We start from the raw sequence: 26,069 nt of genomic DNA, 5'->3' as shown, positions 1-26,069 counted from the left end.
GGAGATGACAATGACAATTGAAAAGTTACCATAATAGCAACAGCAAAGGATACAGAATATTTCATGTCATTTTAGAAAGTACTAGGTTACAACAGGACAGAAATTATGGGTGAAGGTTATTTGCTGCCCTTGATATCTTTGTTTTTTATTTGTGGCCACACCCCACAGTGCTTGAGGGGATCAAACCCTGGTCTCCAGAATATAAAGTAGGCCACATAAAAGGCAAGCACCTTACGTCCTGTCTATCTCTCACACAACCCTGCTTTGACTTTTTTAAATCCTTGTTTAAAAAACCTGTTTAGGGCTGGAGCGATAGCACAGTGGGTAGGGTGTTTGCCTTGCACATGACCGACCCGGGTTCAATTCCCAGCATCCCATATGGTCCCATGAGCACCGCCAGGAGTAATTCCTGAGTAAAAGAGCCAGGAATAACCCCTGTGCATCACCGAGTGTGACCCCCCGCCAAAACAGCAAAAAGAATCCAAAAAACCTGTTTTGGGCACTAGACAAACAGTAAAGCTGGGAAAGTGCTTACCTTGGACACAGTCAACCCAGATTCAATCCCAGCACCACCAATGGTCTCTGTTGCTTGCCAGGAGTGATTCTTGAGCACATACATAGACAGGAGTAGGCCCTGAGCAGCCCCAAGTGCCGCCCCCACAAAAACAAACAAAAAAGCTGCCTGGAGCCAAAGAGATAAGAGGACTAACCATGAGCTACATACACAGGAGGCCCAACCCCAGACGCTCATAGCTGTCCCTTGAGCACTGTCATAGCTCATAGCTGTCCCTTGAGCACTGTCAGGGACAATCCAAGCACAGAACTGGGAATAGTCCTGAAGCACCGGAGTTGTGGCCCCCAAATCCACAAAACAAAAACCTGTTTTCCTGAATTTTTCTTTCTAATTTTATAGTTATTTGAAACATGGATTTTTAAAGTTTCTGAAAAGAGCTGATAGAGAAATTAATAAACAAGTCCCTTAGGTGAGGCTAAGCACAGAGCTCAAAACAAGATTGTTGGCATTTTACCTAATAAAGAAACTTCATTCTTTAAGATTTAAGCCAATTAGAATGTTCAAATAACAAAAACTGAAATAACAAGCAGCGATTAAAATCTCTTGACTGGTAACTAGGTGCCAGGTTCTGTGTTAAGTATTTGATTCTATTATTTAATCTTCACCACAATGCTTTGGAGTAGATTTTACTTCTTATTATCTGCACTTGATAAACATGAAAACTGAGGCCTTGAAGGTTATATCACTTGCCAGGCATCCCTTTGCTTTTGGTGGCAGTCAGCAGGGATTCAAGCTGGACCGGGCCAATGGCAGCCCGGACTCACTCTGAAAGCACTCTACCCAAGACACCTGCATAAAAAAAAAAAAAAAAAAGGCAAAACCAAAAAAAACCTGCGACTTACTGTTCCTACTGGGTGCAAAAAAAACACTCTCAGCACACTTTTTCAAAGGCTAATTTTAGCTAATTAATATTTTGCTCATCTAATTTGCACAGCAGTCTTGTGGGGTACTTATTGTCATCTTTTTATAGAAATAACTGAAGTTTATAAAGACTAACTAAGGTGCCCAAAGTCACACATTCAGTAAGTGGATGTAAGACATGGAGCTGGGGCCAGAGAGATAGTACAGGGTCTAAGGCACTTGTCTTAAACGGGGTTTTAGCCCCTGCATCCCAGATGGCCCCCAGAGTACTGCCACAGTGATCCCTGGGCACAGAGTCAGGAGTAAGCCCTGAACACTGCCTGGTGAGACCGAAAGCACCCTTCTCCCCCCCCCCCAAAAAAAAAAAAAAAGACATGAACTCATATGTATCTGTCTCTAAAGCCCCGGTACTTGTTATTGCCATGTTTGGGGATGCAGACTTGGTGTGCTCTTGTACTCTTAGTTGCAGTGCTCATCAGAGGGCCAACTTTTGGTTGTAGTATTCAAACACACATGGTTGTGGGAATTCCAGAACCAGCATGCTTGCTCTTTATGCTGCCAAGGTCCAGGATCCCAACGGTAATGCCACCGAGATTACACTCAGCCCTGTGGGGGGTACAGGCAAAGATTCTGGTACCTAATTCTCGGCCTCACACCTGCAAGGCAGGTGCTCTGCCACTCAGCCACTCGCGCTGTAGCATACCTCCAGGCCCTTGTTTGTCCCCTCCCACCCCCCACCCCCAACATTTAGGCATATGGTATCTGCTGTACAGTGTGTGTGTGTGTGGGGGGGGGGGGTGTGAGTTCGGTCTGGACACACAGAGTCTGGACAAAAGGCTTCTGAAAATCCCAGTTGCTTCCGTTTTAGCAGGCCACAGTGACGAAAGCCGACCCCCGCACGGAGCCACGTGGGGCTTGGGACCTCCTCCCGGCGCTTCCTTCCGCAGCCCGAGGTCGGAAGAAAGTGACCTCCGCGCGGGGGCGTGTCCGGGGCGGGCCCGGGCCACCTCGTGCTCTGCGGGCTGGAGCGGGCGAGCCCCAGCTACCTGTAGGTGTCCGAGCGCGTGGCCCGTGGCGCGCGGGAGGGTCGCCCGCGTCCATCCCCCTAGCCCCCGGCCCCCGCGCGCCGCGAGCTCCACCCCAGCCCCCGCTTCCTCGGCCCTGGGTGCGCCCCGAGCCGCGCGGGCTTCCCCGGGAGTCGCGCTTCCGTCCGGCCCCGCCCGCGTCCGCCGGACCGCGGTGATCTCAGCCCGGAGCGGGCGCGTGGTGTCCGTCCGTGCTGAGTTCCTGATCGGATCCTCAGGCCCCTCTCCCGTCTAGGCCGGCTCACTGTCGCAGCCGTAGTGAGAGCACCGGCAAGAGAACTCCGGTTTCCTAGCGAGCAATCAAAGCACATATAAATTTGCAGTTATTGCTAAGGTACTTTTTCATTTCTTTAGAAATACTTTGTTGTTAGGCTACTCCCGACGCGACACTTGGAGCCGGGAAGGTGTCCCTTGATGGTACCGAGAGACCAGCGGATCGTTGGGTATCGGCCACTACGGCAAGGGAACTGGAGCTTTGCGAAAAGCATGCTCTTAGCCCTTTGAGCTTTTGCTCCTGTCCCCTTCGCTGCCTTAAAAAAAAAAAAAAAGTACAAGGTATGTATAAAGTGTTGATTTCTTTTCATTTATTTATTGGGGGGGCACATCCGGCGGTGTTCAGGAGTTAACTCCTGGCACTGCACTCAGGAATTACTCCCTACGGGCTCGGGGTACCGTATAGAATGCCTGGGATCAACCTGGGTTGACTGCTTGCAGAGCAAGTGCGCGACCAGCTGTACTATCTTTTTTTTACTGCTCTTACCCCGCCAAATGTTTATTTACTTTTCTTAATGTACAATCACAGGGTCCTGGAGAAACCTTGCCTGTATTCTGGGATAGTTCTTTGAAATCATTGTTCAATTTTCCCCTCTTCTCTGGGCCTAATAATAAAAATTTAGTTATCATTCATTTATCCGGAATCACTTTAGTTATATATGTGTGTGTGTACATATATATGTGTATGTGTGTACATACACACACACATAAACACATTTTTGTTTTGGGGTCACTCCCAGCCAACAGTGTTCAGGGATTACTCCAGGTCCTGAGCTCTGGGATATCTCCTGCAGGGCTCAGGGAACTTATGTAGTGCCAGGGATCTGATTGGCTCCAAAGGCAAGACAAACACCCTACCCACTATACGCATATATTTTTAAATCTATACTTAAATGTTGAATTGGTTTTTCATCATTTAAGTCATAAGATTGAAAACAGTTTTTTTCCTTTTTCCTCGCTCTTTGGGGCTGCGCTCAGGGATCACATTGCCTAGCAACATGCTAGGCAAGTGTCTGTACCCTCTCCAAGTCTGAGCTATAGTTTTTATTAGCTTATTTAGAAACTTTTCTGATCCCATATTAAAGAATCTCTCAATGTCTAACAATACTAAGCACATATACGTCAGAAACTTTTTGTTTTTGTTTTGGGGCAGAGCCAACAGTGTTCAGGACTTACTTTTGGCTCTGTGCTCAGGGATAACCCCTGGCAGGGTTGGGGACCAAATGGGGATCAAATGGGATCGCATCCAGGTCAGCTGTGTACAAGGAAAACACTTTACCCATTGTACTATCTCTGACCCCGTAAAAATTGTTAAAGAGGGCTGGGTGTTGGATTACTGTATGACTGAATCTAATCATGAACAGCTTTGCAAGGGTCTATCTCACAGTGATTCAATAAAAAAGAAAAGTTAAAAAAATTAAATATATATATTTTTAATTATTAAGGAATGCTGGGGCCAGAAAGATAGTACGGTGGGTAAAGTGCTTACTTTGCATGTGACCCACAAAGGCTTGATCCCCATCCCATAAGGACCCCTGAACATTGTCAGGAGTGATTCCTGAGTGCAGAGCCAGGAGTAACCCTGAGCATCGCCAGGTGTAGCCCCCAAACAAACAAGGAAAGGTCCTGGGGCTCAATAGCTAGTACAGGGTTTATAGTACTGATAGTTAAGGCATTTGCTTTTCACTCAGACATCCCCTGCACCACATATGGTCCTCCAAGCACTGATGGAGTGATCTCTAAGCACTGCTAATGTGGCCCAACCCTTACCCCCACCTGTCCCCGACTCCCCCAACACACACACACCTAATACAGGCCCTGGAAGCTGTAATAATACAAAATTTAAGGCATTTGCCTGGTATGTGCTGCCTAGAAGGCTAATTTAAATCCAAAACGACATATTGTCCCCAGAGCACTTCCATGGGTGGCTCTTGAGTACAGACCCAGGTGTAGCTCCTGAACATTGCCAATATCCCAAGTGCACCTTCCCCTCCCCCCGAAAAATCCATATTTTCAAACAGTATAATGTCATTGAAATTATATATGTCCCCATTATCACAATTTTAGGAGAGATAGCCTAATGGGGCTGATGTAGGCGTTGCATGCAGGAAACCTGGTTAGGTCCCTGAATCCTGGTTCCACCTAAGCACCAGCTGAGAATAGCCCCTCCCCCCACTGGGTGTAGCACTACACAAATTTGAAAGGTCACATTTTATAACTTTGGGGGTTGGGGGGAGCAATCCTATAATGACTGTGTGTTCCAACAGTGCTGGGGACCGAGGGCTGATGGTGGGAGAGGGGAGTAGGGGTAGGGCATTCAAGGTATGCTTCTTAGCCCTTTAAGCTAAGAAAGTAAGCCCGTAAGCCCTTTGAACTTATTGGCACACACACTTACCAGTTGTACTATTGCTCCGGCCCCGACTATGATTTTAGGTTTCATGTAAAACTTTAACATAGTCAGCTTTTCATCTTTAATTAACTTATTTTAAAAATTTTCGGGGTCCGAGTGATAATATGTTGGTACGGCATTTGCCTTGCATGTAGCCGACCTGGGTTCAATTCCCAACATTTTATATGGTCCTCAAGTACTGTCAGGAGTAATTCCTGAATGCGGAGCCAGGGGTAACCCCTGAGCATCACCAGGTGTGTCCCAAAAATAAAGACCACACACACACACACACACACACATACATAAATTAGGGCCAGATAGATAGTACAAAAGTTAAGGCACTTGCATGCAAATGATCCCAGTTCCATCCCAGGCATTATATATTGTCCCCTGAACCCCAACAGGAGTGATCCCTGAGCACAGAGCCTGGAGTAACCCTTGCCTGAGCAGAGCCAGACATGGTCTTAAAACAAAAAATTTTTTGTTTTTATTTTTCAAATTTATTCTTGCCCTTTTTGCTGTTGTTGCAATGTTAGAGGACTTGTTCTGACCTGGGGTTCCAGAATGGCAGTGTGCTGGGGATGGCATGTAAGGCAGCGCTGGGCTGGAATGCAGAGACTCCTGCATGCGACACAGGTGCTCTACTGCGGAGATACTTCCCCAACCCCTGTAGTTCTTCTTAAAAAGCTGCCATTGCATGGAACGGGAGAGATAGTACAGTGGAAGGACGCTTGCCTTATACACAGCTGACCCTGGTTTGATTCCTGGCATCCCACATGGCCCTACAAGCCGACCAGAGTAACCCCTGAAGGCAGAGCTACAAGTAACCCCTGAGCCCACAGGTGTGGCCCCAAAACGAAACACATAACCAAAAAAAAAAAAACCCTCTGCATTCCTATTAAAATATTTTTTATGCTCCTGGTATTCTCTTCAATCATATACACATCTAAAAGTTTGAGACCTACACTGCTAAGGAAGGCATGAAAATCGTGAATCTAGTTGAGAGCTTTGTTCTTGATCTGAAATACACTGTGCAGTGGCTATTACTGTGATAGAGACATATAACGAATCATGGGAATCTATTTTCAAAGAGTAGTCATTAGTGAATTTATGCAAGGAAATTAATGAGTGCAGAGACATTGGCATCTTCTATTGCTATGGATTGAGTCTCATTGGTACTGCTTTCCCTTTCTCATTACAAATGGAAACTAGCTTATCAAGATGCTTTTTCTGCACACATATATGATTGGGTAAGGGCACTCGAAAAATGTAGTGTGAAAAAACAGTATATGAAAGGAGGTAAACTTCTAAAAAGATCAATTAAAGGTAATTCTAGGGAATCTTTATACAGCCTAGTTTCTTAGGGGTAAACTATTAGTTTAAAATGGGAATGCTAAAAAAAAAAAATAGAAAAAACCGATTTTTTTGAAGCTTGTATCGGAATGGTAAAACAGGGATATAGGAAGATGGCACAGCGGTAGGGCGTTTGCCTTGCACGCGGCCGACCTGTGTTCGATTCCTCAGCCTGGCAAGCTATTGAGAGTATCGCGCCCGCAGGGCAGAGCCTGGCAAGCTACCCTGGCATATTGGATATGCCAAAAACAGTAACAATTAAGTCTCACAATGAGAGACGTTACTAGTGCCCGCTCAGACAAATCGATGAGCAATGGGGTGACAGTGACGGTGACACCAGAAGATTTCATTGGAAAAAAAATAGGCAGTTTAGAATACTAGGAATTTAGTACTGGAACTATATCCTGTGATGAAACAGATTAAGTACCATACAAGCCTTCCTTTAACTGCTTCTCGGTTATTTTATATATATTAGCTTTCTTTCCTCTTCCAATTTGTGAGCGCTTTTCTGAAATGAAGCATTTCTTAGCACAAAGGAAGCTTTTTTTTAGTAGCGCACACATAGTTGAGTTTTAAACATGTTAATAGATCAGCAGAAATTTAGACTGTAATGTCGTACACTTGGAGGAAGAGACAGAGATCTCAATAATTAGCTCATTAAAAATAAAGGTTCTATGCCAGGGAGAGGGCTCAGCCCCGTAGAGTAAGAGTGGAGTCCTGATCCCTGGCACAGCTTGATGCCCTAGCACCACCTGAAGGAATCCTTACTTCGAACCTCCCCAGGAGAAGCCCGGAAGCAGCACGAGCTCCCAAGAAAAATCTTTTCCTTTTTTGGGGGGAGGGTGCTTTTTTGGTTTGGGAGGCACACTCGGCGGCGCTCAGGGATCACTCGGGGTAGGCTTTGAGGACCCTATGTGGTCCAAGCGCCTTTGAGGACCCTAAGCGCCCTACGCACTGAATTAATTCTCCAGCCCCTAGGGAAGACATTGGTGGAAAGCGGAGATTTCAGAGTCCCGTGTCAGGGACAGGAAACTGGGTGGATACTTGCTGATGCCGTAGATCTTAGTCTCTGCATGAGATCATGTGGAAAGACTGAATTTGAAAGATTCTTTTTACATTTCTCATGCTTGCAGTTAAAATGAGCGTACATGGCGCAGGCGGTGGGGCTAAGTTTCACCAAAGCGCACACAACACACACACACACACACACACACACACACACACACACTCGAGCCAAACTGGAGGGTTGAAGTCTATTCTAAACTGAAAAGCAGGACGTCGGGAGCGTCATAGAGAACAAGCGATAGGAACTTCCGACGAAAGCAGCTGGGCTTGGAAAACGGGACACGCCGAAAGGTCAGCCGGAGCCCATTCACCGGACACCGGCGGGAGCGGCCGGCGGGGTTGCTGTCGGGTGAAGGCGCCCGCCCCGGCTCTCCTCCCCTCCTGCACTCGGGAACTCCCGCCCCGGACTCCTCCGCAGCCGGGGAGGGGCGCGGAGAGGCCAGCTCGGGGCGGGGACACGAGCGTTCCGGAGCTGGGGGGGCGGGGAGCCAGGGTGAAGGCAGGCGGATGGGGATGCCAAGACCCCCAATCTCGATCCCAAGCATCGCTGTGAAAGCTGGAATGGGAGGAGGAAAATTTCCGGACGACTCCAGCAGGCTACAGCCTCTTCGCCAGCTCTCCTCCCTGCCCCCCACCCGAGCCGGAGCCCAGAGTAATTCATACAAAAGGAGGACTCGCCCGTGCCTGGGGGAATCTCAGGGACCGTCGTCAAACTCCCTCTCAACCCAGAAAAGAATAGCTTCTCCCCGCCTCCCTCCCCGCCCCCCCCCCGTCCCCCGCCCCCACCAAGAACTAGCTCTGGGCATCTCCGGCGTCGACGGGAGCATGCGCGGGGCCCAGTGTGAGCGTCCGCGGGCTAGAAGCGCACCAGGCGGATGGTCCCCGGGAGGTGGGGGAGGGGACGGCGAGGGAACCGGTGCCGGGTGGAGGCGGCGCGGGGGAAACTGGGAAAGTGGTGTCGTGTGCTGGCTCCGCCCTTTTCCCGAGGGTGGGGGAGAACCATATATAAGTGCCGTAGTCGCCCTCAACGTTCTTTTTCGCAACGGGTTTGCCGCCAGAACACAGGTGAGAGCCGGGCGTGGCTTCCGCGGGCCTGGTCGCCGGGAGCGGCCGCGGCCCTCGCGTGCGCGGCTCTCCCGCCGAGCCCTGGGGAAATTCCTTCACGATCTCCCGGGATCACCCCCCCTTCCCTCCTCGGATGGCCGGGAGAGTGGGCGGCCGCGGGGAGGGGAGGGAGAGCTAAAGAGTTCGAGGCCTGGCGCCCGTCTTCGGGCGTCCCGGCGCCTCGTGCTCGAGTGGCGGCCTGGCCGGGACGCCGTGGCCGCCTCGTGCGAACTTGGGCCGTCGCCCGATTGTCCCCGCGGGGCCTGCGAGAGTTGACGGGGTGTGTGGGGGGGAACCCCCGAGGTGTGAGGAGGGGGTCCGGGGTGCCCGGCCGGCCTTAGTGGCGCCGGCGCCGGGGTGGCGGGGAGGGGGAGGGGGAGTCGGGGAATTTCTAGGGAGAGGCCGGGCGCGACGGCCTTCCGGGGAGTGGCGGGGCCGCCGCGAGGCGCGCGCAGGGCGGCGACGGCGGCGCGGCCTGGCCCGTGGCGGAGCACATGTCCGGCGAGGCGGGCCCCGGGCGCCCCCTGAGGGCGGCGGGAGGGGCGGCCCGGCCGGCACCAGTTGCGTGCGCGGAAAGATGGCCGCTCGGGCCCGCCGCCGGGAGCTCAAAATGGAGGACGCGGCGGGCCGGGGCAGCGGGCGGGTGAGTCACCCGCACAAAGGGAAGGAGCGGGGCCGGCCCTGCCGCCCGCCGCTTCCTCCGACCCTGCCCGGGCGTCCCCGCCCTGCGCGGCCTCTCTTTCGGGGGCGGGGGACCCTCCTCCACCCCTGCCGGCCGCCCTCGGCGAAGGGGGGAGGGGACTGGGGCGCCCCGCGCTGCTCGGTGGGTGGAGACCGGAGTCTCGGGCCAGCTGGGCGCCGGCCGGCCGGCTCGCCTTGGAACTTGCCCTTTGAGTCTGGGAGCCTCGGAAGTTTGGGACTCAATCTCTCCTCCCCTCATTTTTTTTCCCGTTTAGGTGTCGTGAAAACCACAGCTAAACGCAAGCCAAAATGGGAAAGGAAAAGACTCACATCAACATCGTCGTCATCGGACACGTAGACTCGGGCAAGTCCACCACCACTGGCCACCTGATCTACAAATGTGGCGGCATCGACAAGAGAACGATTGAGAAATTCGAGAAGGAGGCCGCTGAGGTAAAAAAAAATTTGAAGGGGGGGCCTGCTTTCGCAGCAGGGGGTGGGGTTCTCACCGAGGAGCCAGGGGACTTGCTGCATGTCATGCCAGTCACGCCGGGGTTGGCCAAGCTGGATGGTTGGAGCGAGCCCGAGGGCCCCTTGGGTGCAGCAGTAGAGGGAACCTAGCGTTTCTGCCTCTTGGCTAGGCCTGAGGTTTCCAGCAGGGAGTTTGACTGTGATGTCCTTCGTCCTTGCAGATGGGAAAGGGCTCCTTCAAGTACGCCTGGGTCTTGGATAAACTGAAAGCTGAACGTGAGCGTGGTATCACCATTGATATCTCCCTGTGGAAGTTCGAGACCAGCAAGTACTACGTGACCATCATTGATGCTCCAGGACACAGAGACTTTATCAAGAACATGATTACAGGCACTTCTCAGGTTTGTGGCTCTGCTCCTCGGGGCGCTTGACTTACTGAATTTATGTAGGTGGGGCATTTTTTAAAAGACCTGTCTAACGAGGATTTTTTTCCCCCAAAAAAGGCTGACTGCGCTGTCCTGATTGTTGCTGCTGGTGTGGGAGAATTTGAGGCTGGTATCTCCAAGAACGGGCAGACCCGCGAGCATGCCCTTCTGGCTTACACACTGGGTGTGAAACAGCTCATTGTTGGCGTTAACAAAATGGATTCCACTGAACCACCCTACAGCCAGAAGAGATACGAGGAAATTGTTAAGGAAGTCAGCACCTACATTAAGAAAATTGGCTACAACCCTGACACAGTAGCATTTGTGCCAATTTCTGGTTGGAACGGTGACAACATGCTGGAGCCAAGTGCTAATGTAAGTGTCTCAGGTACTTAGGAAAAGTATTAGATTGACAAATAATACTTGTCAATCTATACTATTACAGTAATACTAAATTATACTACAATAATAGTTAAAAATAGAATACTAATTGAGACTTCTGTTTTAGATGCCCTGGTTCAAGGGTTGGAAAGTCACCCGTAAGGATGGCAGTGCCAGTGGAACCACACTGCTTGAAGCTCTGGATTGCATCCTGCCTCCCACTCGTCCAACTGACAAACCCCTGCGTCTGCCCCTCCAGGACGTTTACAAGATTGGAGGTAGGTTGAAGGCTAGTAGAATGCAATTTGGGTAGGTGGTTTATAATTAGCTTTTGTCATCTGTCACATAATCCGTGTTGTGAATATTTTAGGTATTGGTACTGTCCCTGTGGGCCGAGTTGAGACTGGTGTGCTCAAACCTGGCATGGTGGTCACATTCGCTCCAGTCAATGTTACAACTGAAGTTAAGTCTGTTGAAATGCACCATGAAGCTCTTAGCGAGGCTCTTCCTGGGGACAACGTGGGCTTCAACGTCAAGAACGTGTCTGTTAAAGATGTTCGTCGTGGCAATGTGGCTGGTGACAGCAAAAATGATCCTCCAATGGAAGCTGCAGGCTTCACAGCTCAGGTAATGATGCTATATGTATTTATTTTGCAAGCACTTGGCTACTTTATCAGACTTGAGGCTAAGTAACTGCTTTGTCCTCGCAGGTGATTATCCTGAACCATCCTGGTCAGATCAGTGCTGGTTATGCACCTGTCCTGGATTGCCACACAGCCCACATTGCTTGCAAGTTTGCTGAGCTGAAAGAGAAGATTGACCGTCGTTCTGGGAAAAAGCTGGAAGATGGCCCCAAGTTCTTGAAATCTGGTGACGCTGCCATCGTTGATATGGTCCCTGGCAAGCCCATGTGTGTTGAGAGCTTCTCTGACTACCCTCCTCTGGGTAAGAATGCCTAACTTACTGGTCAAGTCACTTAATGGTATGAAATCCAGCATTTGTGCATGCCAAGTGTTTCTAATGTAAATATGCATTTCATTGTAACAGGTCGTTTTGCTGTTCGTGATATGAGGCAGACTGTTGCTGTGGGTGTCATCAAAGCAGTGGACAAGAAAGCAGCTGGAGCTGGCAAGGTTACCAAGTCTGCCCAGAAGGCTCAGAAGGCTAAATGAATATTATCCCCAGTACCTGCCACCCCAGTCTTAATCAGTGGTGGAAGAACGGTCTCAGAACTGTTTGTCTCAATTGGCCATTTAAGTTTAATAGTAAAAGACTGGTTAATGATAACAATGCATCGTAAAACCTTCCGAAGGAAAGGAAAATGTTTTGTGGACCATTTGTTTTTTTTTGTGTGTGTGGCAGTTTAAGTTATTAGTTTTTAAAATCAGTACTTTTTAATGGAAACAACTTGACCAAAAATCTGTCACAGAATTTTGAGACCCATTAAAAACAAAGTTTAATGAGAAACCTGTGTCTTCCTTTGGTCAACATGGTCAACACTGTAGAGTGAGTGGTACAGTGTTTAAGTGATGAAATACTACTGGTTCAAGTGCTACCAAGTCTTTAAATTACTATTGGTTGGCTTGGGATTTCTGGAGTTAAATCCGGAAACTGGGGAGAGGGTATTGCTGTGACACATGGCAGGAAAGGCAGCCCTTATTTAGACTACAATGTTCTAAGTTTCTGTAGTAGAGAAAGTTAGGTTAGTGAATAAATTCTACCTAGAGTATAAGTATGTAATGTGAATTTTTTTTCAAATAGTGTTTGTGAATATGGACTTTCTGAAAATACTTAAATTTTAAACTGTGTTAAAGAACCATTTTCAAATGAGGATTTTTGTTATGATTAACTTACTATTGCACAAGTAAGTTTTAATGACACAGCAAAATTATGCTCTAGACATTGACATACTGGGTAATAGGGCAGTATAACTGGCATCCAAATAAAACTTGTATGCATGAAAACTTTGAGCACCACCTACTGGTGAGTACTTCGAACTAGTTAACTCTTGTTAACTTCACATTAATTGCACTTGTTTAATGTGACTGGGGAAGAACGATGATTAATAAGTTGGGTTGGGCGAGTAAGGTTGATTTCATCCATTATTGGAGATGCAGTTAAGTGCTATGCAAAACAAGTACACTGCTACATTTCCATAGTCCAGCTACCTTGAGGGAGGTTAAATTGAGATGGAAAGCTACTTAGCAATTGCCCTGGCAGGAGTCTATATTTTTGTGTGGTGTGATGGCCCGGCCAGATTTTGGTTTCTGTCAAGATTCCACCCCTTTAAATTACGTTTGCATTCATCCTGATTAACTGGAATTTTTGTTTTAAGAATTAGAAAGGTGATACTGAAGATTGTTTCCTGTAAGACCTTATGGGGTGTACCAATGCTTTGGGTGATACGCTGCTTCTGAGATCAAAGCTCATGGCTATGGGCATTACAAGCATGTGCTTCAAGCTCTTTGAGATAGCTCCCTAATAACATGGCAGATTTTTAGGAAACCTGTCAATTAGTAAAGGGTATACTGGAGTAGGCAGCTTTTTGTTCTTGTTTTGGGAGCTACACCTGATGGTGTCCAGAGGACTTTATTAAGCCAGGGTCTGTTGTGCACACAGGGTAAGCACTTTAATCCCTGTCAGTTCAGGCAGAATTCCCTCTCCCCCTTTTGCACTGGAGGTGTTGAAGGCACTCGGGGGACTTGCAATGCCAAAAAGGAGCCTAGGCCTTCCTTATACAAAGTCTGAAGCAGGTGCCCTATCCCGTTATGTGATGTCTGGTCATAGGCATTTTGAATGGGATCAGGTCAAAAAGTAACTTTATGCTCTCACCTTAACTATAGTAAAATTTATCTTCCAGATCTCAGATCACAAGCTATTTGAACATGATGTGCTACTGAGAATACTGGCAAAAACTGTTAAATTTTAGCTTCAAGTTAACTAGCATTTTAGTATTTGAATTTTGGTCATTGGTGTTCCGTTAAGAGACTCATTTTTGAAATGTCTTTGTCTGACGTGTAGTTAACTGAAGTACACCTAGGGACGTTGGGGATTGTTCAAAGGGCTGGAACCCATGGCAGGCCCAGAGCCCTTGGATTATTTGATCCCATCACCATGTGGACTCCAGCACACATAAGAGGGCCCCAAGCACTGCCAGAACACAACCCAGAAAATAGTTCCAATGTAGTCCTCAATCAGTATTCCAATGTTGGTGCTGTACTGGGCAGTGGGGAATGGAGTTTGGAGGGCATAACCCAGTGGTTCTTGGAAGCTACTCATGGTAATGATGAAAGGTCACACAGAAAATGGAGATCTGAATTTTAGATCCTAAAATACAACCGTAGGCACTCTTCCTTGTGTACAGTGCTTTGTTTTGGGTTTAATACTTGCTCAAAGTTGAAGGGGTTGCATTTGGTCCTGGGGGTCCACTCCAGCAGGCAAAGCGTGTACAAACTTTGGCTCTTTTCCCAGCCCTGTTGAGTCTTGTCGGCTTTAGGCACTATACTGACTGCCACCTAAAGTCATTACCTCCACCATCACGCAATTTATTCTCCCTGATAAAATCACTATTCTTTAAAATTCCATTTTATGAGTGAAAACAAAAACCATTTCATTTAGCATACTACCCTTTGGACCCATCCATGTCGTTGGGAGTAAGTTAATTTTAATGGGATCAGAGGTGGATGAGTGTTGTCTTGCATACAGGTGATCCAATTTGAGCACTAATGGGTGAGCCCTGAGCCGTAGGGCAAGGAGTAATCACCTGAGTAAGGCTGGCTGTGGCCCCCACAGTAAAGCTGGGTGAATATTAGTAATCCATTGTGAATATATACCATATTATCCATTTTTGGATACTTAGATTGTCAGACACCGAATTATTTACCAAATATTACCAAGTAATATTTTCTAGCACTTGGTATTTAAATAGTACTTAGTATTTAAATGGTGCTTGGTATTTAACTGGTGCTTTCAATGCGGCCCCATTGGAAAGGACAAGTAAAGAGACGCTTCTAAAACTTAAGGGTTAGGACGAATGGAGACGCTTGAGAAATTCGATGATCAACGGGATGATGATGGTATTTAAATATTAGGCCTATTTTCTACACAAAATATAAATTGACCAATTGTAAAAAGTGCCCCCAAAAAGTGATGAATTGCTGAACCAGATTTTGTTTTGAATTTTTTGTTACTTTGGGTCACATCCAGCTCCCAGCAATGCTGTGTAGATTTGCTTGGGGTAGAGGGTGCTGGGGAACTGGATCAAACCTAAACATCCTGCTTGTAAAACATGCTTAGCTGTTGGACTCTCAGCCCCTAAACCCAAGAGTTTGACAAAGTTTGGAGCATGACCTAAAGATGGGCACTGCATAAGCAATTTTTCTTTTTTTTTCTGTGTGAGAGGCAGATAGTTTTTATTGAAACTTAGATGTGAGGCAAAGGAGAAAGTACATTTTTGAGTGAGAGTACAGGCTTATTCAGAGTGGGAAAGCAATCAGATAGATACACAGGTGAGATGTTGAAGGTAGAGCATGAGCTTGAGAAAGCATGTATGTATAAGCACTTTTTTCAAGACCCTAGAGATTCATCTCCAGTTCCATCCTCTTCAGTTCTGGTCTTCCCAGTAAAGGATGATGACTGTAAAGGGCGAGAAAACCTTGATTTTAGTAATTTTAAGTACAGAATGTAAAAATCCTGATGAGTTTTACTATTTTATTTTGGGGCCACACCTGATGGTGCTCACGGTTTACTCCTTGCTCCATGCTCAGGGATCACTCCTTGCCGACTCACCATATGGGATGCCAAGGATCGAACTTGTGTCTGCCACACCAAGGCAAGTCCCTTGACCCACTGAACTCTGGTTCCACAAAATTTGCTTTTATTAAAATTTATCTTAAAATCACATATCTTTTTTTTTTTTTCCTTTCTGGGTCACACCCAGCCTTGCACAGGGGTTATTCCTGGCTCATATACACTCAGGAATCACTCCTGGCGATGCTTGGGGGACCATATGGGTTGCTGGGAATTGAACTCGGGTCAGCCGTGTGCAAGGCAAACGCCCTACCCACTGTGCTATCGCTCCAGCCCAAAAATCACATATCTTGGTTGCTTTTTCTACCTCAGAGTTGAACACTGAGCTTGGTCCCACTCAAGCTTTTCTTTTTTTTTTTTTTTTTTGCTTTTTGGGTCACACCTGGCGATGCACAGGGGTTACTCCTGGCTCTGCACTCAGGAATTACCCCTGGCCATGCTCAGGGGACCATATGGGATGCTGGGATTTGAACCCGGGTCGGCCGCGTGCAAGGCAAACGCCCTACCCGCTGTGCTATCTCTCTTGACTGTTACATTCAAAATTTCTCAAGTGGGCCACTCTGGGAAAAGAGTGGCAACCCACTTCCTGTGTGTCATAATGACCTACCTATGTTCAATTTATTTTTGTTTCAGGGGTTTATACTTAGGTTATATTCCTGACTCTACATTCAGGAATCTCCTAGCGGTTCCTGACTCTACATTCAGGAATCTCCTAGCGGTTCCTGGCTCAGGGACCATATGTGATGCTGAGGATAGAACCTGGTTGACCACATGCAAGTCAAACGCTTTACCCACTGTGCAGAGTCTCCGGCCCCCAACTACGTAGATTATTGATTTCAAATCACATGCTAATTCATTTGACATAAAAATACTAAATAAATCCAGGCAGTTTAGAATTAAAGACACATTCTGAACTTGGGATTATATCTTGAAGTGAGTGAATAGCAGGCGTTCTGGGTCATGTTATGTGAATATAACATGCCGTTTCAATTGAGAGTAGTAAGATTAAGCTCTTAAGTTTTCTTTGTTTTGTTTGGAAGCACATATCGTGCTCAGGACTTACTCCTGGCTCTGCATTCAGGAATTATATTAGCAAGGTTCAGGGGTCCATATGGGATGCTGGGGATCAAACCCAGGTTAGGCATGTGCAAGACCAGCGCCTTACTTGCTAAGTTCTCTCTGCCCCCATCACCATCCTGTTTTTATTTTTATTTTTATTCATTTTTTCTTTTTGGGTCACACCCGGCGATGCTCAGGGGTCACTCCTGGCTCTGCACTCAGGAATCACACCCGGCGGTGCTCAGGGGACCATATGGGATGCTGGGAATTGAACCCGGGTCGGCTGCATGCAAGGCAAACGCCCTACCTGCTGTGCTATCGATCCAGCCCCATCCATGCTGTTTTTAAATCTTCCTGTTTTCAAATCTTCCTGAGCTTGGGGGTGTTGGAGCGATAGTACAGCGGGTAGGGCATTTGCCTTGCATGCAGCTGACCTGGATTTGATTCCCAGCATCCCATATGGTCCCCTGAGCACCGCCAGGAGTAACTCCTGAGTGCAAAGTCAGGAGTAACACCCTTGAGCATCTCCGGGTGTGTCCAAAAAGCCAAAATAAATCAATTAAAAAATAAATAGATCTTCCTGAGCTTGTCTTTCTTGACGTAGTTTAGCTTTTCAAAACAGCCTTCTTACTTCCAAATCCATAATTTCTCACCCAAGTGGCATCAAGGTCACCTCCAATATTTACAAGTCTTACTTGCTCAGTAGTGAGTTTATTTTTTATTTTTAATTTTGGTTTTTGGGCACCTCCAAAGACAGATCTCAGGGGTTACTCCTGACTCTGCACTCAGGGATCACCACTCCCAGCAGGCTCAGGGGACCACGTGAAGTGCTGAGGATTGAATCTGGTCAGCTGTGTTCAAGCAAATGCCCGACCTGCGACTCTTAATTCCACTGAATGATGGGGAGGTACACAGTTACATGATTGGGCTTCAGTCATATAATGTTCCAATACCCATCCCTTCACCAGTGTACTTTTCTTGCAATCAGTGTCCCCAGTTTCTCTCCCGCTACCTCCCCACCTGCTCCTCTGTTCCAATTATATTTAATTGGATATAAACAGTTTCTCCATTCCCAGCAGTGAATTTAGTTGGCAATGCTTGTGGGGCATACAGTGCTGGAAATCAAATATGAGGCTTTATGCACTAAGACATGTGCTTCCACCCTGTAAGCTATCTACCATGACCCATAGTGTGCTATTAATGTGACTTAAGAGAGAAATAAACTTATTTGGACTTTGTTTCCTCAGTGGATGCGTTTGAACTAGTTGATTGAAGTTGTATAAGAAAAGCAATCCCTTTTATCACCTGCCCAATGGACATCATACCATATTTATTTTTGACTATGCCTGTTGGGAGTGCTACTTCTTGGCTCAGTACTCAAGGGTCACTCCTAGCAGTCTTTGGAGGACCATGTGGTATCTCTGCTGTCATATTTTCCGCTCCCTCCCTCCCTCATGTAAAACATGCTCTAAAGCTCTTTGAGCTATTTCTCCAGTCTCTTTTTCTATAGTATTTAATTTGGTTAATTATTTTTTGTTTAGTGGGGGTCATACCGGGAAGTGCTAAGGGCTCACTCATGGGTCTGTGCTCAGAGACCAGTTCCAGTGGGCTCGAGGGGCCATACGAGATGCCAGGGGTTGAGCATCGGTCTGCCTGTGCAAGGCAAGTGTCCTGCCTGCTCTACTATTCGCTCTGGCCCCCATGTATTATTAATTTTAAATATCTGCAGTATATTGTTATTGTTATTGTATGGGCTGGAGCAATAGCACAGCGGTTGGGCTTTCGCCTTTCACGCAGCTGACCTGAGTTCGATTCCTCCGCCTCTCTTGGAGAGCCCGGCAAGCTACCGAGAGTATTGAGCCCGAGCGGCAGAGCCTGGCAAGCTACCCATGTGTATTGGATATGCCAAAAACAGTAACAATAAGTCTCTCAATGAGAGACGTTACTGGTGCCCGCCCGCTCGAACAAATCGATGAGCAAGGGGATGACAGTGACAGTGATCATTGTTATTGTGATAATTTTGCATCTGGAATCCACTCATGTTAAAAACAAGTGTGAATTTTGTCACACATCTGATAGAATATTTGTGTTTCTGGTGTTTTATTTAAATTATAGATAAGTGCTGAACAAACTAGGCCCCAAAACAGAGACCTTGTATTACAGTAGAAAATTATTCTTTGAGGGCCGGAGCGGTAATACAGTGGATAGGGTGTTTGTCTTGCACATGGTCAATGCAGGTTTGATCTCCAGCATCCCATAAGGTTCCCCGAGCATCACCAGGAGTGATTTCTGAGTGCAGAACCAGGAGTAACCCCTGAGCATCACCAGGGGTAAACCACCACCCCACCCAAAAAAAAGAAAAGAAAATTATTCTTTGAATATAGTGGTTCAGTCAGTAGAAAAATCACTTTAATATACTGTAGACCAGGTCAGTGATTTTTTACCTCTTTATGCCTATGGATTGCAGCTAGTTTGTGGACTGGTAGTTGAAAAACACCAAAGTAGAACATAATTCTTTTTCCTTTTCTTCAGAAAACCTTCAGCTCACCATGATATGCTTTACCATTGTAAGTAATATTCTTTGTGTATGTAGTGTTCGTGTGTGTGTGTGTGTGTGTGTGTGTGTGTGTGTGTGTCTGGTTCCAAGGACTAAACTTGGGCCTTTCACATACATGTGCTCTAACACTGAGCATCTCCAAGTGTGGCCCAAACACACACACACACATACACACACACACACACAATGTATGAGAAGATATCTATGTATATAGATGCACCATATAAAAGTAAATATTTGTACTATGAATTATATTTATATTGGAGAGCCCGGCAAGCTACCAAGAGTATCACGCCTGCATGGCAGAGCCTGGCAAGCTACCCCTGGCATATTGGATGTGCCAAAAACAGTAACAAATAAGTCTCACAGTCGAGAGATGTTACTGGTGCCCACTCAAACAAATCGATGAGCAACGGGTTGACAGTGACAGTGATAGTGGGTAGGGCGTTTGCCTTGCACGCGGCCAACCTGGGTTTGATTCCTCCATCCCTCTCGGAGAGCCCGGCAAGCTACCAAGATATCCCGCCCACAGGGCAAAGGCTGGCAAGCTACCCGTGGCGTATTTGATATGCCAAAAACAGTAACAACAAGTCTCAATGGAGATGTTACAGGTGCCCGCTCGAGCACAGCGGGTAGTGCGTTTGCTTTGTATGAAGCCGGCCTGGGTTCGATTCCCAGCATCCCCTATGGTTCCCTGAGCACCGCCAGGAGTGATTCCTGAGTGCAGAGCCAGGAGTAACCCCTGAGCATAGCTGGGTGTGACCCAAAAAGAAAAAAAAAAACCCAAAAAACAAAAACAAATCGATTCGCAATGGGATGACAGTGACAATGATATATATATATATATGTATATGTATATACATATATATATATACACATATATATGTATGTAATTTTTCCCCTATCTTACCCAGATTTTTGGTATTTTGGGCTCTTTGTCTAACTGCACCTTAGGTCACATCAAAGCAACAACTTTGGAAGTCTGGATTTTGTCTTTTAAAAAATGTCTTTTGTGGTACTCTCTAAATGTAGTTATTACTAATATAAAGCAGAAAATTTTTTTTCTTCCCCCCCCTTATTTTGGGGGAGGCTATACAGAGCAAGGCTTACTCCTGGCTCTGTACTAAGTCCTGGTGGGGGTTCAGCAACCACAGTGGTGGCAGGGATTGAACCCAGGTAAGCTACTTGCAAGGCTAGTCCCACACTCACTGTACTATAATTTCTGCTCGCTCCAGCCCATAAAAATGAATGTTTTTCTAATCAACCTTTCTGTCTTTTATTATTAAATAGGATTTGAGCATGTGCTGTATTGCCAAGCCACATCCCCAATTCCCAAATACCTATCAAGCTGGAGAGAGGGTACAGATTGTAGTACAGAGGGTAAGGTACTTGCTTTGCATGCTACCAACTCCAGTTTGCTCCTTGGCACACACATGGTCCCTAGGTGCCACCAATAATGATCCCAAAGCACAGAGCCAGGAATAGCATCCGGGCAGCGCTGGATAAGGTCAAACCCATCCCTGCCCTGATAAAATAGACTTAAGTCAAAAGTAGGTGGTTCCATTTATCCATTTATGAGAATAACTGGCAGTAAAAGCCAACAAGCAGACAGTGTGATGTGACCCTGCAGGTGTGGTTCTGGGGGTGAAATACCAGATGGCCAGGACTGGAAGAAAAACTCTGTGGTTACACTTTCATGTGACTCAGGGAACATCCTACTTGGTAATGTGATAAACTGTAGGGTTGCCACATAAGCAATTTGCCTGGAGCCACTCAAATTTGAGGAAGTGATTCTGCCTTCTGGCAAGGGGTTCTATAACATTTTCTGAGCTCTGGGCTTTAGCATGGCACCAAAGGAACAGCCCGACCCAGCCTCTACCTGCACCATCCATTCAGCTGTCTCCTACTGAGCCTTTGTACTTGTATGGTGAGCCTCCTCCGGGACCCTAGATCCTGCCTAGTGCTGACTATTCAGTAAGTGTGTCACAAGAAACAAAATGTTTATTCAGCTGTGTTTGGGAGATCATTTCACAGCTAGTCTCAGTATTGAGAGTAAGGAATAGATTTTTTTTGTGTGTGTGGGGGGGGCTCCATACTCAGTGGTGCTTGGGAGTTGCTCCTGGCTCTGCACTCAGAATCATTCATTCCTTGTGAGACTCAGGAAACCATATGGGGTGCCAAGGATCAAATCCAGAACAGCCACATGCAAGGCAAATACTGTATCCACTGTACTATTGCTCTATGGATCTTTCGGAACTCAATTTCTCTTTGACTTTTCGTTTGTTCTTGGGTCACACCCAGCAGTGCTCAAGGCTTACTCCTGGCTTGGCTGTTTGGTACTCAAGGCTTACTTCTGGCTGTTCTCAGAGATCACTCCTGGTGGACTCGAGGTACCATATGGGGTGCTGGGGATCAAATCTGCATCAGCTGTGTCCAAGACAATCACCCTACCCACTGGAGGGGTCACTCCTGGAGGCTCGGGGGACATTATGGGGTGCCTGGGACTGAACCCAGGTTGGCTGCATGCAAGAATAGTACTATCTCTCAATCCCTCTTTCCTTTGTTCAGTGCTGGGGATCAAATCCAGGGCCTCATTCATTATGTGATTTACCACTGAGGCACATCCCCAGCCTGCTCAAAGTTTGTAATTGCTCACAGGTGTTTCTCTTTCATTGAAAATAAAGAAGCTAGTGGCGGGGAGAGGCGACACCTGTGGTAAAGTGTAGTGGTAGTACTCAGGTTACTTCTGGTTCAGTGTTTGGAGATTGTTCCCGGCATTGTTTGATGGGTCATGTGTAGCCAGGGATTAAACTTGGGCCTCCTGCATGTACTCCTGCATGTAAAGTGTGCACTCAGTGGATTGAGCTCTCGCCAGCCCCAGGTGTTTTTCTTTGAATCTCTTTTACCTGAGGTTGCTCTGTGTGAAACTGAAAAAATAGAAAATTCAGTAAGCTTCAAGATATTGTTTGAAAGACAGAGACACACGCTCACTAAAAAGCAAGAGCGTGAACAAGAATCAGTTCTTTCATCTTAGGTATAGTATAGTCTAGAATTTTAGATTTCAAGAGAGTGCTTTTAATTTTCTTAATGTACTGTCATAATTTGGGATTGATATTTTTAAAAGGGTGTAGACTAAAACAATTCAAAAAAGGTTGGAAGGGAGGGAGGGAGGGAGGGAGGAAGGAAGGAAGGAAGGAAGGAAGGAAGGAAGGAAGGAAGGAAGGAAGGAAGGAAGGAAGGAAGGAAGGAAGGAAGGAAAGAGGGACATATAGGCGCTTGACTTGCATGTAGCTGTTCTGGGTTCCATCCCAAAGTTTTGTATAGTACCCCAGCACTACAGGAGCGATCTCTGAACCCAGATTCAGGAGTAGTCAGCCCCTTTCCAATATTAAAATAAATGAAAAATTTAAAGGAATTCACAGATAGGGACATCAGAATAGCTCAGTGCTAGAGCGCTTGCTTTGCGAACATGAAGCTGTGGGTGTGAACCCTTGCACTACGTGTCCTCTCCCCTGCAAAACAGATGTTGAACCTACTAAATACTAAGAAAATACTGTCTTAAGTACTTCAAAGTATTCAAGTCTGGGCCGGCCGTATGCCTCAGTGGTAGAGTTCATGTTTTGTATGGGTGAGGCCCTCGATTTGATTTCAGGGCCTCTTCTGAACAAAACAATAAGAAGTATTTCAGATTAGCAGAAGGTATTGTTAAGAGTGAAATGCAGGGGCCAGAGCGATAGTACAGCGGGTAGGGCATTTGCCTTGCACGCGGCTGACCCGGGTACGATCCCTGGCATCCGATATGGTCCCCCAAGCATTGCCGGGAGTAATTACTGAGTGCAGATCCAGGAGTAACCCCTGAGCATCGCTGGGTGTGACCCAAAAAGAAAATAAAAAGAGTGAAATGCAGGGGTTAAGGGGACAGTACAGTGCACAGGGCACTTGCCTTGGACACAGCTGGTGCAGGTTTGATCCCTGGCACCCCACATGGTACCTCAAGCCCCCAGGAGTGATCCCTGAGCACATAGCCAGGAGTAAGCCTTGAGCACCACCAGGTGTGGCCCAAAAAAACAAAACAAAAAAGGAAAATGCACTCAAAAATTCCCCTGTAGCCTCTAAACTCTGGGCTTGCACTTTGAATGTTATAATGGCTCATTAAGGGTGGTCATCTCCAAAAATACTTAAAATGAAATTAGGAAGGGAAGTAGGAAAAATGGAAAAGAAAGAGACTTCTGGGAATTGGGGCTCTAGTACAATGGTAGAGAGAGACACACACACAAGGATAGGGGATGGGCTGGGTTCTCTCATTCCTGCCATCCCCAAGGGACCCTGGACGTCACGCCCACATACTGCATCCCGCTGATACTAAAGCTCCTTGGCAGCCATGATCCAGAGACTCACAATAGAATCTCCGAGGGCTGGAGCGATAGCACAGCGGGTAGGGCGTTTGCCTTGTATGTGGCCGGCCAACCCGGGTTCAATCCCAGCATCCCATATGATCCCCTGAGCAGTAATTACCAGGGGTAATTCCTGAGTGCAGAGCCAGGAGTGACCCTTTTCGGGTGTGACCCAAAAAGAAAAAAAAAAAATCTCCGAACTGAACAGCTCGCTGCAAGGTTTCTCCACACTGTAATTATCCAGGATTTTTTAGTTCCAGGAGCATGTGCCCGCTTTTGCGGCTGCATGACATCTTCTGCTATTCATAACAAGCAATACAAAAGAGAGTACAGGGGAGATTGTCATAGAGGCAGGGGAAGGGGTGGTTGGATGGGGTATACTGGGGACATTAGTCTTGGAAGATGTGCACTGGTGGAGGGTTGGGTGTCTGATCATTGTATGATTGAAACTCAAACAGTGAAGCTCTGTAACTATCTCACAGTGACTCACTAAAAGAAAAGAAAAAAAAGCAATATGAACTTCATGCCCAATTGAATCATTTAACCAATGCTGAATAAATAACAGTACTCCTACATTTAAGAGAGAGAGAGAGACAGACAGACAGACAGACAGACAGACAAACAGTGACAGAGATGCAGAGATAGAGACACAGACACAAAGTGAAAGACAGGGAGAGACGGAGAGAAAAAGAGAGAAAGAGAGAGATTTCTGTTCTAAATAATTTAGCAGGGATGGAGAAAATTTGTATTCAGTGAAGAAGCTCCATCTTGGGGAAAAGCCCCACTGAAAGTGTAGGAAATTTTGAGGAAGTCAGAATGCTTAAGATCCATGTTCAATAGCAGCTTGCAATTTTACTGTCATTATATCACTTAATCAGCTACTGTAACACCACTGTAACAACACGATCTTTACTATGCCCCATTATTTCACAAATAAGCAGAGGATCTGTTATCAATAAACACATTAAAAAGGTGTCAGAGAATGAGATGCAGAAACAAATTAATTCATTTTGCTTTAAGAAGAAAATGTAGCAAGGAACCAGGGTGTGTGACTTGTATGTCTGAGGTCAAGAGTTCCAACCCCACCACAACATGCCCAGGTTCTCCCACCCTCAGCACTGCCGGGTGGCCCCGAGCCCTGCTGGGCCTGGGCAGCTCCATTACCAGCCCGAGAACTGGGTGTACACTGGGATTGGCCCCCAGTCCCAGCATAGCGAGGGAGACCCCCACCTCAAAATAAAAAAGACTAAAATGTGGCAAAACAAAACAGTATTTACCATCTTAACCATTTTTAGGGGTTTTCCAAGTAGTGCTTCGGGGCCCCACCAGGGGCCACTTCCTGTGACCCTTAGCAACTGGTTCAGTGCTTTATCCTGGCGGTATAGCCCTGCTCAGGCCCAGAGAGCCACCAGGGGCACACCTGGCTCTGCTGAGGGGCCTTTGCAGTGCTGGGCCCCTTTGCACATGTAAAGCAAAGGCATTAACCCTGACCCCAGATTGTCTCCCCACCCACCATGGAGTTTTTTCCCTTTTAGGTTCTTGGGTCACGTGGTATGGTGTTTATGGATGACTTCCGGTTTGTGCTCTTCAGGCAGCGTCACCTCACTTCCAGAGGTGCTTGGGAGATAATGGGGATTGTACCCCGGTCTCCTGCATGCAAAGTTACGAGACTAGTCTGTTCAGTTGCTGTTCCAGTACCTTATTCATTTATTTTCCCTCTTAAGTGTTTTTTGGCCACACCCTGCAGTTCTCAAGGGATCATATGTGGTGCCAAGGATGGAGCCTGTGCAGCCACATGCAAGGTAAGCACCTTAACCCTGCTCTGTCACTCCAGCACCTTAACCTGGGAACAAGGGGTTGAATCATACTCAGTGGTACTCAGGGGCTATCCCTAGCTTTGTGCTCAGGAGTCACCTCTGGCAGTGTTTTGAGAACTTTATGGGATTTCAGGGATAAACCAGTGTTGGAATGATGCTCACCCGGCGATGCACAAGGGTTACTCCTGGCTCTGCACTCAGGAATTACCCCTGGAGGTGCTCAGGGGACCATATGGGATGCTGGGGCCCTTTGCACATGCAAAGCAAAGGCATGAACCCCGACCCCAGAGTTGTCTCCCCACCCACCAGTGAGCTTTTTTTCTTTTAGGTTCTTGGGTCACATGTTATGGTGTTTATATGTTATATGTCTATAACTAGTGTATAGTCTATAACATATAACTTATTAGTTATATGTCTATAACTAATGACTTTATAGTTATTTAAAAAATTAAAAATAAATAAAAATAAAAGAGGTGGAGACAACGCCAGTGGTGAATGCACATGTCTAGCATGTGAAGGTGGGATTTTTGTGTTAGGCTATGGGCCATAGCCGGCAGTGCTCAGGGCTCTCTCCTGGCTCTGCTCAGAGATCATTCCTGTCACTGTTGGGAGACCCATATGTGGTTCTGGGGACCAACCAAAATCATCTGTGTGCGAGGCAAGTGCACCGCGTGCAAGGCAAACGCTCTACCCACTGTGCTATTGCTCCAGCCCCTGCCTTAATCATTTTTAAAAATTAATGAAGTATCAAATTTTATTTTAGAATCAGAT

At 46.9% G+C, this 26,069-nt stretch overlaps 1 protein-coding gene across 1 annotated transcript; it reads left to right on the top strand.

Annotated features, from left to right (window-relative positions):
* The first annotated feature begins 8,533 nt into the window (after window positions 1–8,533).
* On the top strand, window positions 8,534–12,129 carry EEF1A1 (eukaryotic translation elongation factor 1 alpha 1). The gene is made up of 8 exons (XM_004605904.3): window positions 8,534–8,665; window positions 9,661–9,838; window positions 10,078–10,257; window positions 10,360–10,656; window positions 10,790–10,940; window positions 11,033–11,289; window positions 11,373–11,607; window positions 11,710–12,129. Exons 2-8 carry the CDS (start codon window positions 9,695–9,697, stop codon window positions 11,832–11,834), a joined length of 1,389 nt encoding a protein of 462 aa, XP_004605961.1. The 5' UTR covers window positions 8,534–8,665; window positions 9,661–9,694; the 3' UTR covers window positions 11,835–12,129.
* Window positions 12,130–26,069: the final 13,940 nt, after the last annotated feature.

This window comes from Sorex araneus, chromosome 4, assembly GCF_027595985.1.
Source record: "Sorex araneus isolate mSorAra2 chromosome 4, mSorAra2.pri, whole genome shotgun sequence".
Lineage (NCBI taxonomy): Eukaryota > Metazoa > Chordata > Mammalia > Eulipotyphla > Soricidae > Sorex > Sorex araneus.
This window is presented reverse-complemented; position numbering and strand designations above follow the sequence as displayed.

Coding starts and splice junctions, on each gene's coding strand:
- EEF1A1 (XM_004605904.3), top strand. CDS start 9,695: ATGGGAAAGGAAAAGACTCACATCAACATCGTCGTCATCGGACACGTA. Junction 10,258..10,359: donor TGATTACAGGCACTTCTCAG/GTTTGTGGCTCT, acceptor CCCCCAAAAAAG/GCTGACTGCGCTGTCCTGAT. Junction 11,608..11,709: donor CTCTGACTACCCTCCTCTGG/GTAAGAATGCCT, acceptor TCATTGTAACAG/GTCGTTTTGCTGTTCGTGAT.